This window comes from Chiloscyllium punctatum, chromosome 36 (assembly GCF_047496795.1).
Source record: "Chiloscyllium punctatum isolate Juve2018m chromosome 36, sChiPun1.3, whole genome shotgun sequence".
NCBI classification, from domain to species: Eukaryota; Metazoa; Chordata; class Chondrichthyes; order Orectolobiformes; family Hemiscylliidae; genus Chiloscyllium; species Chiloscyllium punctatum.
The window spans coordinates 21,268,950-21,283,983 of record NC_092774.1 but is presented as its reverse complement, the minus strand read 5'-3'; the positions used below and the strand labels follow the sequence as shown (position 1 = coordinate 21,283,983).

Here is a 15,034-nt window from a genome sequence, read left to right as displayed (position 1 = left end):
ACTAGATTGGGTTGGGATATCTGGTCGGGATGGACAGGTTGGAGCGAAGGGTCTGTTTCTGTGCTGTACGTCTCTTTGACTCTATATACAATGTTATTTACTATATATTAGATATAAAATATTGCAATACTTCACAGAGCACTGTAGAAGGTCACAGGCAACATTGAATGCGAGAGCCTGTGTGGTTATGTTTTATAAATGTGATTTGAGGTAATCACACGTAAAATGGGGTCTCATGCAATCATTGGTTAGGGTTTTTTATGTGTGTTTGTGCGTATAGGTATGTTATTTGGATCCTGGGGTTTTGTCAGGTACTAATTAATCTTTCTGCCAAATCCAGCACCTTGACCAAGAGCTTTACTTCTTTGCGATTGTCATCTTCCAAAGAATCAACCTACCCAGCATTTATGCAGACCTATGCATATGTATGATTGTGCCTGAATGCTGAAAATCTCTGTCATATTTCCTGTTCTCCATGCATGGCAAATTGGACGTGTTTGATTTTGTTTTCTTGCAAGTGTTGTGAAATGTAGTCTGATCATGTAAAAGTTGACCCTAGTTCTTCATAGAAAACGGATCAATGTTTGTGAGTCAGATTGCTGGCCGTCATGTTCCCCTCCAGCTTTGCAGTCTGACGGTTGTTCAGCTCTACAACTGTCTTCCAGTGCACTGGCTGTTAGTTCCACTCTGGGTCTTCAGAATTACCATAATTGTTTTCTTATTTCTTTAGTTGGACTTCTGCTCATGACGGAGCATGAATTTTGACAGGCATGAATTTCAGCCCCTCAAAAGTAGTATCCATGTAATAGTCGACCCCCTTAATTTAACCTTAAAGTAGCTTTAAAAATTTGATTATTACTTATTTTATCCCATTTATACATAATTGTTAATTGCTTCTTTGCTTTATGTTATTTCAGCTTATGAAAAGTTTCATATGAACGCTTTACTTACGGATAGTGGGGGAAACCTGTATCAATACAATACAGCAGAGTCACAGGCCCTTCTTATTTGGTTTAGGTACCCACACCTCCGAGCCTGTGCCAATTCTTAATCCTTACTTAGACCTGCTATTTATTGCCCATGCATGGTTTCTATCCCTCTGTTCGCCTCCCGTTCATTTATCAATCAAGATACGCCTTAAACATTGCTAAGGTGCCTACTTCCACTACCAGTGCATACCACCCCTCTGTGAAAAAACCTTCCCTTCCACTTCTCCCCAGACTGACCCCTCTCGCCTTGAACCGGTGTCCTTTTGTAGATGACCATTCCACCCCGAGGAAATGAAAAGGCCTCAGACGATCATAGAATCCCAACAGTGTGGAAAAGACCATTCAGCATAACACATGCCCACAAGCATGTATGGAAGGCGCTAGCTATGAAGAGAGGTTAAGTAGGTTAGGTTTATTTTCATTAGAAAAAAAGAAGATTGAGGGGGGAACCTGATTGAGGTTTACCAAATCATGAAGGGTATAGACAGGGTGGATAGAGACAAGCGTTTTCCCCAAGGTGAAGGATTCAGTAATGAGAAGTCATGCTTTCAAGGTGAGAGGTGGAAAGTTTAAGGGGGATACATGCGGCAAGTACTTCACACAGAGGGTGGTGGAATACGTTGTCAGCAGAGGTGGTAGAAGCAGGCACGGTAGATTCATTTAAGATGCGTCTGGACAGATGCATGAGTCGGTGGGGAGCAGAGGGATACAGATGCTTAGGAACTGGGCTACAGATTTAGACAGTACATTTGGATCGACTCAGGCTTGGAGGGCCGAAGGGCCTGTTCCTGGGCTGTTAAATTTCTTTATTCTTACTTGAGGGGTTTTAGTTTTGATTGCTACATGCAATAAAGTGTAAATCATTGTTTCAGCAGTTGATTCTCTGTGTGGTTTCTGAGACAGTAACAAAATTAAGCTGATTCACCCACAACCAGAGTGAGAGACTGGGATTAATATTGTCTCCATTATATTCAGCACGATGTCACGTCAATACTGTCATAAAGCAACGGCCGCACTCTATCCCCACCAAGATCTCAAAGTGAAACACCCAAAGAGGAGCGGGTTGCTCTATAATCTGTAAAATTAGGATGAAAAGTAGTGTAACTTGCTCTAGTGATAAAAATAAATTGCTGACACTTTAAAATCAACAAAAAGTAATTTATTTATCCAACTCTAACGGTGAACACCCCAAACAAATGCCTTCTAACTACTCACTATACCGGAATAAAAGATGATTCTTGTAGTGTGCTGTTCCAATAAATAAGAGTCCCAATGATATAACAAAAAAAAATAGAATTTAGTCTTTCTGATTACAGCCATATTACGTGTCTTCTGGAATGTTCAGTGTCTTTGTCCATCAAATCTTCTGTCAGGAATGCCCTTGTCTGTTTTTTTAAATGATGCTTTCTCTAATACACAGATGACTAGGAGAGCCAACTTCTCTCTCTAGAGCTGAGGACTCTTACTTCTAACGAAGGGGCTCTGTACAAATGCCCCCTTCTTGAAGGCATAGCAATTTTTTTCCAAGAGGGGCTGTAAAAGGTAGAAGTTACGATTCACCTTGGACTAGAGACTTTGCAAGTGGCTAACAGGTACTGGCTGAGACAATAATCAGGGAAAAGGGTTTGAAATTTCTTTTCCAAAACACTCATACAATGAAAGGGCAGATCTCCCATTTGTTTTCCCCCCCAGGTTTGGTTTGGATTTTAACAAGCAGTCTGTCTGAAACTGCTGGGGGAAAGAGTCCCTGATTCAATACATGTTTCTGGCTAACTCTCTCTCTCACATCTCTCCTGTAAGAACCTGTGTTTCAACTGTGTTTGGCCAAAGGGGTGTGTCTATGGGAATGTTGCAGGAAATTGGAACAGCTCCTTTCCTGACGGCATGTAAATAAATATTGGTTGTTTTCCTGGAAGCCAAGTGGTTTAACCAGCTGCATCACTCCTGGAAACCTCTGCCGAAAACAATGAAAAAAGTTGGGTCTGGGCTACCTGTTTAGAATGTTTTGAGGAGGTCAAGACTGGTTCATATCACTGTAAACCTGCAAAATTGTGTCTCCAGGAAGGATGTTGTGAAACTTGAAAAGGTTCACAAAAGATTTATAAGGATGTTGCTGGGGTTGGAGAGTTTTGAGTTATAGGGGGGAGGCTGAATAAGTTGCAGGTATTTTACCTGGAGCATCACAGGCTGAGGGATAACCTTATAGAGATTTATAAAATCATGAGAGGGGCACAGTTAGAGTAAATAGTCAAAATCTTTTCACTGGGTGGAGAAGTCCAAAACTAGAGGTTTAGTATGAGAGGGGAAAGATTTAAAATGGTCCTAAGGGGCAGCTTTTTCATGCAGAGGGTGGTGTGTATATGAAATGAGCTGCCAGAGGAAGTGGTAGAAATAACCTACCCATTCTCCTACCTTATTAATCTACATTTAGCCCTACACATCCACTATGGGACAATTTAACTTGACCAGTTCATGCTAACCTGCACAGCTTGGGACTGTGGGAGGAAATTGGAGCACCCAGAGGAAACCCACACAAACACGGGGTGTGAACGTGCAAACTCCACACAGACAGTCACACCCAGAGTGGTCCCTGGCACTGTGAGGCAGCGGTGCTAACCACTGTGCCACCACTCAGCCACTGTGGGGTTTTTGGGGGAGGAGAGGGAGGGGGTAGGATGCATGCAGTCCAGCAGAAACCAAAAACAACCCACCAACTCTCCCACACCACACCCACGGTCAGGAGGTTCAGTCTGGGGGGTGACCCAGAGCATTGTCACTGGCAGAATCTGATCTTTGGGAGCGCTGGTGTCCCTGCTGGTGTTTCCGCAAGTTGCCGGACAATGTGAACCTCCGCCCACACTCGGGGCAGGCAAACGGCCTCTCCCCGGTGTGGACCCGCTGGTGCCTCAGCAGGTCAGAGGAATTGCTGAAGGCCTTCCCGCACTCTGGGCAGGGGAAGGGCCGCTTGCCAGTGTGGACCCGCTGGTGGGCCAGGAGGGCAGAGGCCTCGGTGAAGCCCTTCCTGCACTTGGGGCAGCTGAGGGGCTTCTCACCCGTGTGGACCCGCCGGTGGGTCAGCAGGTAAGGGAAGCGGGTAAAGCCCTTCCCGCACTCAGGGCAGGAGAACGGCCTCTCCCCGGTGTGGACGTGCTGGTGCCTCAGTAGGCTGGAGGAATTGCTGAACGCCTTCCCGCACTCGGGACAGCTGAAGGGCCTCTCCCCCGTGTGGACCCGCTGATGGGTCTGGAGGTAGGAGGACTGGGTGAAGGTCTTCCCACACTCGGGGCAGCTGAAGGGCCTCTCCCCCGTGTGGACCCGCTGGTGCCGCAGCAGCTCGGAGGAGACAGCAAAGCCCTTCCCACACTCGAGACAGGGGAATGGCCACTCGCCTGTGTGGACCCACCAGTGCTTCTGCAGTTGGGAGGCCTGGCTGAAGCCCTTCCTGCACTCGGGGCATGAGAACAGCATCACCCTGGTGTGGACCTGCACGTGCGCCACAAGGGTGGAGGCATGGGTAAACCCCTTCCTGCACTCAGGGCAATGGAAGGGCCTCTCCCCCGTGTGGACCCGCTGGTGCCTCAGCAGGGTAGAGGAATTGCTGAAGGCCTTCCCGCACTCGGGACAGCTGAAGGGCCTCTCCCCCGTGTGGACCCGCTGGTGGGTCTGGAGGTGGGAGGACTCGGTGAAGGTCTTCCCGCACTCGGGGCAGCTGAAGGGCCTCTCCCCCGTGTGGACCCGCCGGTGTCGCAGAAGGTGGGAGGAATTGCTGAAGGCCTTCCTGCACTCAGGGCAGCTGAAGGGCCTCTCCCCAGAGTGGACCCGCTGGTGGGCCAGCAGGTGGGAGGAGTGGGTAAAGCCCTTCCCGCACTCAGGGCAAGAGAATGGCCTCTCCCCGGTGTGACTGCGCCGATGAATCTCTAGGGCAGATGGCACACAGAAGCCTTTCCCACAGTCAATACACTTCCACGGTTTCTCCACGGGGCGGGATTCCTCGGGTTTCTCCATGGCTGAAGCTTCAGCCGCACACAAACAGGTATAGAGCCTCTCCCTGCCGTGAATTCCTCTTCCTGGGCCGTACAACTGTTTCAGGCTCCAGATTCAGGGCACTGCAACTATAGAGTCTCTCATCTAGTCCCAGAGTTTGAAAATGTACTGAAACAGGAACCAAAAAGCCTTGCTGCTTCTCATAGAATCATAGATGAAAATCGTTGCAGTCCTGATGGATTCAGTGACTGTCAGACATTGACATGAAAGTGAGGACTGCAGACATTGGAGAGTCAGAGTCAAAAAATGCGGTGCTGGAAAAGCACAGCAGGTCAGGCAGCATCCGAGGAAGAGAGTCAATGTTTTGGGTATGAGCCCTTCATCTGTTGATTTTGAAACTTCCGTCTTCAGATTTTCAAATACTCTGCAAAAAGAGGTTAAAAATGTCACTGTCAGTCCAAGATAGAAATTCAGAACAAGCAATTCTACTTTCTGCAGAACATTCTTTTCTTCTGTTATTCCACAAAATTGGAAGCACCATCCCACACACACACACTCTCTCTCTCTCTCTGTCTCCCTCTATTCTCACTCCACTCTAATTCTGCTGAAGGTGCTGATTCAGGGTGCTGCAGGGACAGAAAAGCAAAAATGACAAATTGACATCTCTTTGAATTTTGGATAACTCCACCTGAAAGTTAATATCTTTCACGACATTTGGGATACTGCGGAGAGACAGCAGCTCTGATTTTGGGAAGCAAAACAAAAGGGAGTCAATTCAGGATGAACCTGCCTTGCAGATTCTTGAGAAACAACCAGACATGAAATGGACATGAGACATCAAGGCATTGACACCAGAGAGAAACTGAACATACAGATGTGACAAACGTTAATGGCAAGCCAGAGTCCGAGGTATACAGCACAGAAACAGTCCAACTTGTCCATGCCAACTAGATATCCAAACCTAATCTATTCCAATTTGCCAGCACTTGGCCTCTAAACCCTTCCTATTCATCCACCCATCCAGATATCTTTTAAATGTCACTATTTTACCAGCATCCATCACTTCCTCTGGCAGCTCATTCCTTATACACACCATCCTCTGCATGAAAAACTGCCCCTTGGGTCCCTTCTTGCTTCACCCTAAACGTATTACCCTCTTGTTCTCGGCTCCCCCCATCCCAACGAAAAGACCTTGTCCATTTACCCTATCCATGCCTCTCATGATTTTATAAACAGTTTTATAACAGGTCACCCCTCGGCCTCCGGTACCCTCGGGAAAGCAGCCCCAGCTTATTCTGCTCAAACCCTGGCAACATGCTTGTAAACCTTTTCTGAACCTTTTCAAGTTTCACAACATCCTTCTGATAGGAGGGAGACCAGAATTGAGCACAGTATTCCAAAAGTGGCCGAACCAATGTTCTGTACAGCTGCAACATAACCTCCCGACTCCAATACTCAGAGGATTGGGAAAGTTTTCAAACCCCACAAAAGACAACCGGGAAAGAATGTTTGTGATCATTACAAACTGAATTTTTGAGTGTCAGCTTGGAAGCATCAATATCGTGGGATGGGGGAGGGAAGCTGAATGTTCTAGAGCCAAGGCAGAGGAAGAACAGAGGATGCAAAAGCTTTGGAGCCGGCTTGAAGCTGCAATGAGGAATACTGCATGTGCTGTACTTGTAACTTTTGCACTTATTTGTGGGAATTGGGTGCATTTTAAAAATAAAAACAGAAAAGATATCTCCCGCTCCCCAATCTCTATCCTTCTATCCCACCTCACCCAAGTAATTAAGACACATGCCTGAGTTTGTAGAGTCTGCTCCCTCCCTGGATTCACTCCAGTTATGAATGAACAGACTCTGCAGCATCCCCCTGCCCTTCCCCCTCCCAGGATGAGGAGTTTCACTCAAACTGACAGGGCCACTTCCACGTTGTGACATCAACAATGGAGCGAGGGGGCGGGGCAAGGCTGACAGCAGGCCCCCACACTGCACCTGCTCTGGATGACTGGCAGGCTGGCCCGCACCATGCCTGCACAGAACGGGAGAGCACAGTTTGCAAAAATCCCTTTCCCTCCACAGAATCCCTGCAGTGTGGAAGCAGGCCACTCAGCCCAATGGGTCCACACTGACCCTCCAAAAGGGTAACCCACCCAGACCCAGTCCCCTCCGCCCTATTGCTCTACATTTACCCCTGAATCATGCACTTAACCTGCACAGCCCTGGACATTGTGGGTAATTTAGCACTGCCAATCTACCCTAATCTACACATCCCTATGGGACAATTTAGCATGGCCAATTCACCCGAACCTGCACTTCTGAAAACAGATATGTCCCTTGGGCCGGATGGGATTTATCCCAGGATTCTCTGGCTAGCCTGGGAGGAGATTGCAGAGCCTTTGTCTTTGATATTTATGTCATCATTGTCTACAGGAGTAGTGCCAGAAGACTGGTGAATAGCAAATATTGTCCCCTTGTTCAAGAAGGGGAGTCAAGACAATGCTGAATAGGTTATGAGAGATAGGATTTATCATCATCTAGGGAGGAATAAGTTGATTAGGGATAGACAACATGGTTTTGTGATGGGTAGGTCGTGCCTCATAAAACTTATTCAGTTCTTTGGGATTGTGACTGAACAGGTGGATGAGGATAAAGCGGTTGATGTGGGGTATTTGGTTTCCAGTCAGACATTATCAAATGTTCCCCAGGGTAGGCTATTGCACAAAATACAGAGGCATGGGATTCAGGGTGATTTAGCAGTTTGGATCAGAAATTGGTGGTGGTTGATAGGTAATGTTCATCCTGGAGTTCACTTACTAATGGGGTACACCAAGGATCTGTTTTGGGGTCATTGCTGTTTGTGATCATTATAAATGACCTAGATAAGGGCATAGAAGGATGAGTTAGTAAATTTGCAGATGACATTAAGGTCGGTGAAGTTGTGGATAGTGCTGAAGGATATTGCAAGTTACAGAGAGACATAGTTAAGCTGGGCTGAGAGGTGGCAAATGGAGTTTAATGCAGAAATGAGAGGTGATTCACTTTGGAAGGACCAACAGGAATAGAGCACAGAGTAAAAGGCAAGATTCTTGGTCGTGTAGACGGACAGAGAGATCTCAGTGTCCATGTACATAGATCCCTGAAAGTTGCCACCCAGGTTGATTGGGTTGTTAAGGCGGCATACAGTGGGTTAGCTTTTAATCGGATGAGGGATTGAGTTTCGGAGCTAAGAGGTCATGCTGCAGCTGAAGAAAGCTCGGGCGTGACAGTACATGGAGTATTGTGTACAGTTCTGGTCACTGCATTATAGGAAGGATGTGTAAGCTATGGAAAGGGTTCAGAGAAGATTTACCAGGATGTTGCCTGGTATGGAGGGAAGGTCTTATGAGAAAAGGCTGAAGGACTTGATGCTCTTTTCATTAGATAGAAGGTGGTTGAGAGGTGACTTAATTGAGACATATAAGATAATTAGAGGGTGAGATAGGGTGGACAGTGAGAGCCTTTTTCCTCAGATGGTGATGGTTAGTACGAGGGACATAGCTTTAAATTGAGGGGTGATAGATATAGGACAGATGTCAGAGGTAGTTTCTTTACTCAGTAGTAGGGGGCATGGAACTCACCAACCTTAAGGGCATTTAAATGGTCATTGGATGAATACATGGATGAAAATGGAATAGTGTAGGATAGGCAGGCTTCAGACTGGTTCCACATCAAGGTCGGCGCAACATCAAGGGCCGAAAGGGCCTGTACTGCGCTGTAATGTTCTAGTTTTGGATTGAGAGGGGAAACTAGAGGAAACCCACACGTTAATAATGTATTATGGTTTGGTTAATGTGACAATTAAATGCATCTATCTTTTCCAATGTGGCTGGACAGGCCACCCAAAATAATGAACTAATAATGCACAATGATAAACTTACCAGGTAGTGCCAAAAGATGGACAATGATCAGAACGTGCTGGGAAACAGAACCCAACCTTGTCTAAACTGTCAATCCACGTGCTGCAGAATTTAGACAGGCAAACTGGACAGCTGCAGACCCTGCAACACACACCTGAAGTTGGACTTGAATGGGACAATGGAGTATCGCCCTCAGGACAATCGGGAGCATCGAGTCATTCACTAGACACTGAGGCACCGAGTACCCTTATTTCGAGCAGGCTATGTGCATCCAGCACCAACATAATGGACACCTAAGAGCCACCTGCCATCAGTGTGCCAACACCTGACCAAGTCTGATCGATCAGGGTAATCAAACCCATTGGCAGATCCTCAGGACCCTCCCAAAAGGGCACGAAGACTCAGAAGGAGAAGAATCGTCACAAAACCCCACTCAGCGTGGTGACTTGGGAATACCCACCCCCAAGACCATCGGAACAAGAAAACATCATCAACACCTGGAGCCCGGCTAAGGTCTAGTGTGGTGGTATCCGATCATACAAAGTTGAGTTAAAGCATAATGTAGTTTATTGTTAGTTGACAGCGTACTTTACTATTCAATTATTAATTGTGATCAATAAATGAATATTATTGTTTATCAGAGTCAACTCGTAGTTCTTTGCTCGGAGTATGAGTTTAAACACACAGGCACGACATGAAGAAGCAGGTGTCACCCAGGCCATAGTGATAAAGATGGAAAATAAGCCAAAACGTATCAGAAGTGATAATGAATGAATTGTCAGTACTCAGAGCTGACTAAAACATTCACTTACATTCTCTCACTACAGACACTGAATTATTCCAGCTTGTTCTGTTCCTTTTTCAGATTTCAGCTGCTCCAGTATTTTGCTATTATTTTGTTGTTGGCATTTCTCACATCACTGAGTCTGGAAGCACAGATACACCAACAATGAGCTGCTTTATACCAGGGGGAAGTGTTAGATACAGAAGGTGATCCCTAGCCTCTAGCATAAGTCCACTTTTAAATGGAGTCACAGAATTTGGATAATTTAGCCCATCATGCTCTATAAGGGAAGATCAGCTCACCCCACTCCTCAGCCCTTTCACCAACAATACTGGCAGATATTGTCAATCTCCAGTTGCCTGTGGAGATGATGATGTTTGATCTTCTTGAACTGCTGCAGTCCACGTAGTGAGGCTGGTCCCAGGTTACTGTTCAGTGAGGAGTGACAGGTTATTCACCTCGCAATGATGAACAAATTGTAAAGTATGTCCAAATCAACAACAACAAATTGTATTTGTACGGCATCTTCATTATAATAGAATGTCCCAAGATGATTGACAGGAGTGTGAAAAAGTGACATTTGACATTGAGCCACTTAAAGAGGTGTTTGGGCAGATGACCAAGCATGTTTTTGCAGGTTGTCTCTCAATTACTTATTTTATGTTTTAAATCAATTTTACAAGCGGTTAGAAGGATTGATTTGCAATCAGGAAATCTGGATCAAAGATCACAGTAAAGTCTGATGGAATCAGTTCATTTTATCGTAACCTGAACATCATGAAATTTTGAACATGAAAGGAAAAAAACGCCATTCAAAGTGGGAAGTGGGGAGAATACATGTTGTGTGTGGGCAAGCCTTCAGCTGATCACTGGCCTGTCAAAACACAAGTGGAATCACAACAAGGAGAAACACTGGAAATGTCAGGACTGTAGAAAGGGAGTTAGATTCCCATCTGAATTGGAAACTCATCATCGCCGTCATACTGGAGAGAGATCTTTCACTTGCTCTGAATGTGGGAGGGGATTTACAAACTCTTCTGACCTGCAGACACACCAGCAAATTCAGTTTGGGGAGAGACCATTCACCCCACTGTGTCTGTGGGAATGGATTCACTAATTCATCTGACCTGCAGATGCACCAGAGCGTCACAGTGGGGAGAGACCATTCATCTGCTCCGAGTGTGGGAAAGGATTTACTAATTCTTCTAGCCTGCGGATACACCAGCAAATTCATACGAGCGAGACCATTCATCTGCTCTCAACAGGGGAAGGGATTCAGAGATTTCTCCATCTTATGTCCCATCAACGTGCTCCCATTTTGGCAAGAGGTTCAGGTGTTCTTCTGACCGCAACAGACACAAGTGGACCCACACACCAGAGGCGCCATTTACCTGCCCAGAGCGTGGCAAGGGATTCGCTTAGTCATCTGGTCTGCTGACACACCGGCGAATTCACACGCCAGAGGCCATTCACCTGCTCTAAGTGTGGGAAAGGATTCACTGATTCATCCAACTCATCAGCAAGTTCCCAATGACGAGAGACCATTCAGATGCTCCCACTGTGGGTCTCGCTCCAAATGTCTATTTGAACTCACCAGCCACCAGCAGACTCACACTAGGGAGAGACCATTCACCTGACCTTAGTGTGGGAAGCAGTTCACCCGGTTATCCAGCCCACTGAGACACCAGGGATCACACCCCGGGGAAACAGATTTTACTTGCTCTGAGAGTGTTATCCAGGCTGCTGAAACTGCAGGGAGTTCATACTGACGAGCGATTATTTAAATGCCCAGATGTGGAAAGTGTCAAAGATTCCAGGGCATTGATGTCCCTTCAATGTGTTCACACTTATGAGAGACTGTTAAGGTGCTCTTACTGCAGGACTGTAGTCACACAATCATTTCAATACATTAAACATCAGCAAATACACATTGGGGAGAGGCCATTTAACTAAATATGTCTGAGGGAAGGGATTCATTCTGTTATCCAACATGCTGAACCATCAGTGATTTCATCAGTAATGACAGTGTTTGGATTTTGCTGTTAATCTCATACAAGTTGGACCCCTGTTCACAACGTCTGTATTAAATGTTAATGAACCCCAACCCAGTTATAGTTCAGCCCACTGAAATCAGTCAACTGAAAGCTGTTCACAAACAAATATGTTGCAGATATTTTCTCTTAATTCTCCCAATTGAGTGCAAGAATATAAACTTAACTACAGAACAAATGTTTATACTGTATGAGAAATGAGCAAGAGTACTCTGATGGAGGCATTGCCATGAAGGATGCATCAGCTAACAATGATTGACATCTAACTGCCAGGGGTTGAAATGGGTGGAGTGCATATACATACCCTCTCTGTCCATGATGAACAGAATTAGTGATGTATATGTGGGCACAAATTCAGGTGGACTTATTTGATCGTGCTAATGTTTTAACGCATCTGCATACGTACAGACTGCCCTAGACACAACTAAAGCAGTCTCCTTTTATGTTTTATTTCATTTTTGACCAGCTCTATATCACATAAAGGCACCAAATGTTTGCATGAATTGCTGCAACCAGTTGTCAACAATTTTCAATTCCACAGGGAAAAATTCTTCCCCTTTTTGCAAAGCCCATATGTGATCTCAGTATATCCAGTAATGTAATGACCATGTGCTGAGTTGACATTGTGAGGCTATTCACCAATGAGCCATCGGCATCTGCACTGCAGCACCAGATTGAGGTGATCTCAACACAGCAGCACCGTGAGAATCAGAAGTCATTGAATTTTCAAGCTCTCAAATTGGCAGGACCAATTCTGGGTTTACCCTATCAAACCTCTAAGAACCTGAAATTTTCAGCATGGTCTTCTGTCATTCTTCTAAACTCCAATGAGTACAGGCTCAGCCTGCTCCATCTCCTCTCCAGCGGATATCCTCCCATGTCCAGGATCAATCGCCTGAACATTCTAGGAACTGTCTTTCCTAAAATAAGGAGACTAAAGCTGTTCACAGTATTCCAAGTGTGATCTTGCTAGTACCTTATACAGTTTTAACAACACATTCCTATTTTTTCCCTCATTCTCTTTAAATAAAGGCCAAAAGACCTTCCTGATTACTGCTGAGCTTGGGTGCGAGATTTTTGTCTTTCAAATGCAAAGACCCACAATTTTGTCTGTTCTGCAGTTTCAGTGTCTTTCTTCATTTAAATAATAGTCACCGCCCCTAATCTTACGGTTAAAGTGCAAAATCCTCAATTTTTTCCACATTATAATCCAAGAGCTGAGTTTTTGTCCACTTGCTTACCCTGTCTCTATCCCTCTGTGGTCTCATTGTGCCATCCTTACTACTTGCCTCTATCTACTGTGTGTCATCTGCAAATTAGGCAACAGTACATTCACTTCTGTCATCTAAGTCGTTCATACAGATTGTCGATAACTTGGCCCCAGTACTGACACCTATGGGACTTCACAAGTTACACTGTGTCATTATGACAATGCCCTTTTTATCTCAACTCTTGCCATCAACTCATTACCTAATCCTTGATCAACATTAATATATACCCCGAACAGTGTGGGTTCAAGGGTTCGTATCTTCTGAAGTAGTCTTGTTATACAATACCTTACTAATTACTTCTTGGAAAACTACATATTACATCTTCTGGTTCCCCTTTATCTGTCTTGCTTATTAATATTTTAATAAACTTGTCAGCTATGATTTCCTCTTCACAAAACCACAGTGATTGCTTGATTGTATAATGTATTTGTAAATGCTCTCTTTCAACAAGGAAATATTGAGGAAAGAGATCAAAGTGAGACTGGTACAGTTGAGAAAGGAAGCGAGTCAAACAGTCAGGGCAGGCAGGGACAAAGCAGAGAACAAGGTAGGACTGATGCATTAAATAAATGCAGCTGAATGTAAGAGGCCTGACAGGGAAGGCAGATGAACTCAGGACATGGTTCGTAACATGGGACTGGGATATCATAGCAATTAGAAAAACATGGCTCAAGGATGGGCAGGACTGGCAACTTAATGTTCCAGGATACAAATGCTACAGGAAGGTCAGAAAAGGAGGCAAGGGGGGGGGGGGGGGGGTGGCGGGAAGAGGGGGATGTGGCATTTTTGATAAGGGATAGTATTACAGCTGTAATTAGAGATGATATTCCTGGAAATACATTCAGGGAGGTTACTTGAGTGGAACTGAGAAATAACAAAGTGATGATCACCTTATTGGGATTGTATTATAGACCCCCTAATAGTCAGAGGGAAATTGAGAAACATTTGTAAGGAAATCTCCGTTATCTGTAAGAATAATATGGTTATTATGGTAGGGGATTTTACCTTTCCAAACATAGACTGGGACTGCCATAGTGTTAAGGGTTTAGATGGAGAGGAATTTGTTAAGTGCGTACAAGGAAATTTTCTGATTCAGTATGTGGATATACCTACTTGAGAAGGTGCAAAACCTGACCTGCTCTTGGGAAATAAGGCAAGGCAGGTGACTGAGGTATCAGTGGGGGAGCACTTTGGGGCCAGCGACCATAATTCTATCAGTTTTAAAATAGTGATGGAAAAGGACAGACCAGATCTAAAAGTTGAAGTTTAAAATTGGAGGAAGGCTAATTTTGACAGTATTAGGCAAGAACTATGAAAAGAGAGACTGGGATGACAAGAGAAATTGAGGGTTTGGTTCAGAAAAAAAGAGGAAGCATATGTCAGGTATAGACAGGTGAGATCGAGTGAATCCTTAGAAGAGTATAAAGGCAGTAGGAGTATACTTAAGATGGAAATCAGGGAGGCAAATAGAGTTAAGCAGAATCCAAAGGGTTTTTACAAATACATTAAAGATAAAAGGGCAACTATGGAGAAAACAGGGCCCCTCAAAAATCACCAAGGTAGTCTTTGCATGGAGCTGCAAGAGATACTAAATGAGTATTTTGCATCAGTGTTTACTGTGGAGAATGACATGGAAGATATAGAACATAGGGAAACAGATGGTGACATTTTCAAAATGTCCATACAACAGAGGAGGAAGTGCTGAATCTCTTGAAATGCAGAAAGGTGGATAAATCCTCAGGACCTGATCAGGTGTACCCTAGAACTCTGTGGGAAGCTAGGGAAGTGATTGCTGGGCCTTTTGCTGAGATACTTGTATCATCGATAGTCACAGATGAGGTGCCGGAAGACTGGAGGTTGGCTAATGTGGTGCCACTATTTAAGAAAGGTGGTAAGGACAAGCCAGGGAACTAGAGACCAGTGAGTCTGACATTGGTGGCGGGCAAGTAGTTGGATGTAATCCTGAGAGACAGGATTTACACTTTTTTTTGTGAGGACAAGGAGATAGTCAGCTTTGTGCATAGGAAGTCGTGTCTCATGAACTTGATTGAGTTTTT

At 45.0% G+C, this 15,034-nt stretch overlaps 1 protein-coding gene across 4 annotated transcripts in view; it reads right to left on the bottom strand.

The window, feature by feature from the left end:
- Positions 1-2,133: 2,133 nt before the first annotated feature.
- LOC140460232 (uncharacterized) overlaps positions 2,134-15,034 on the bottom strand; it is a 37,488-nt gene continuing 24,587 nt past the window's right edge. For 3 of the 4 annotated variants that reach the window (XM_072554657.1, XM_072554659.1, XM_072554660.1), the window contains exon 2: positions 2,134-5,397. In XM_072554657.1, coding sequence (XP_072410758.1) covers positions 3,735-4,994 — 1,260 coding nt within the window. In that variant the 5' untranslated portion in view covers positions 4,995-5,397 and the 3' untranslated portion in view covers positions 2,134-3,734. Of the gene's footprint in view, positions 5,398-9,683; positions 9,798-15,034 lie in introns of all 4 variants that reach the window. The other variant, XM_072554658.1, reaches the window with a different exon arrangement.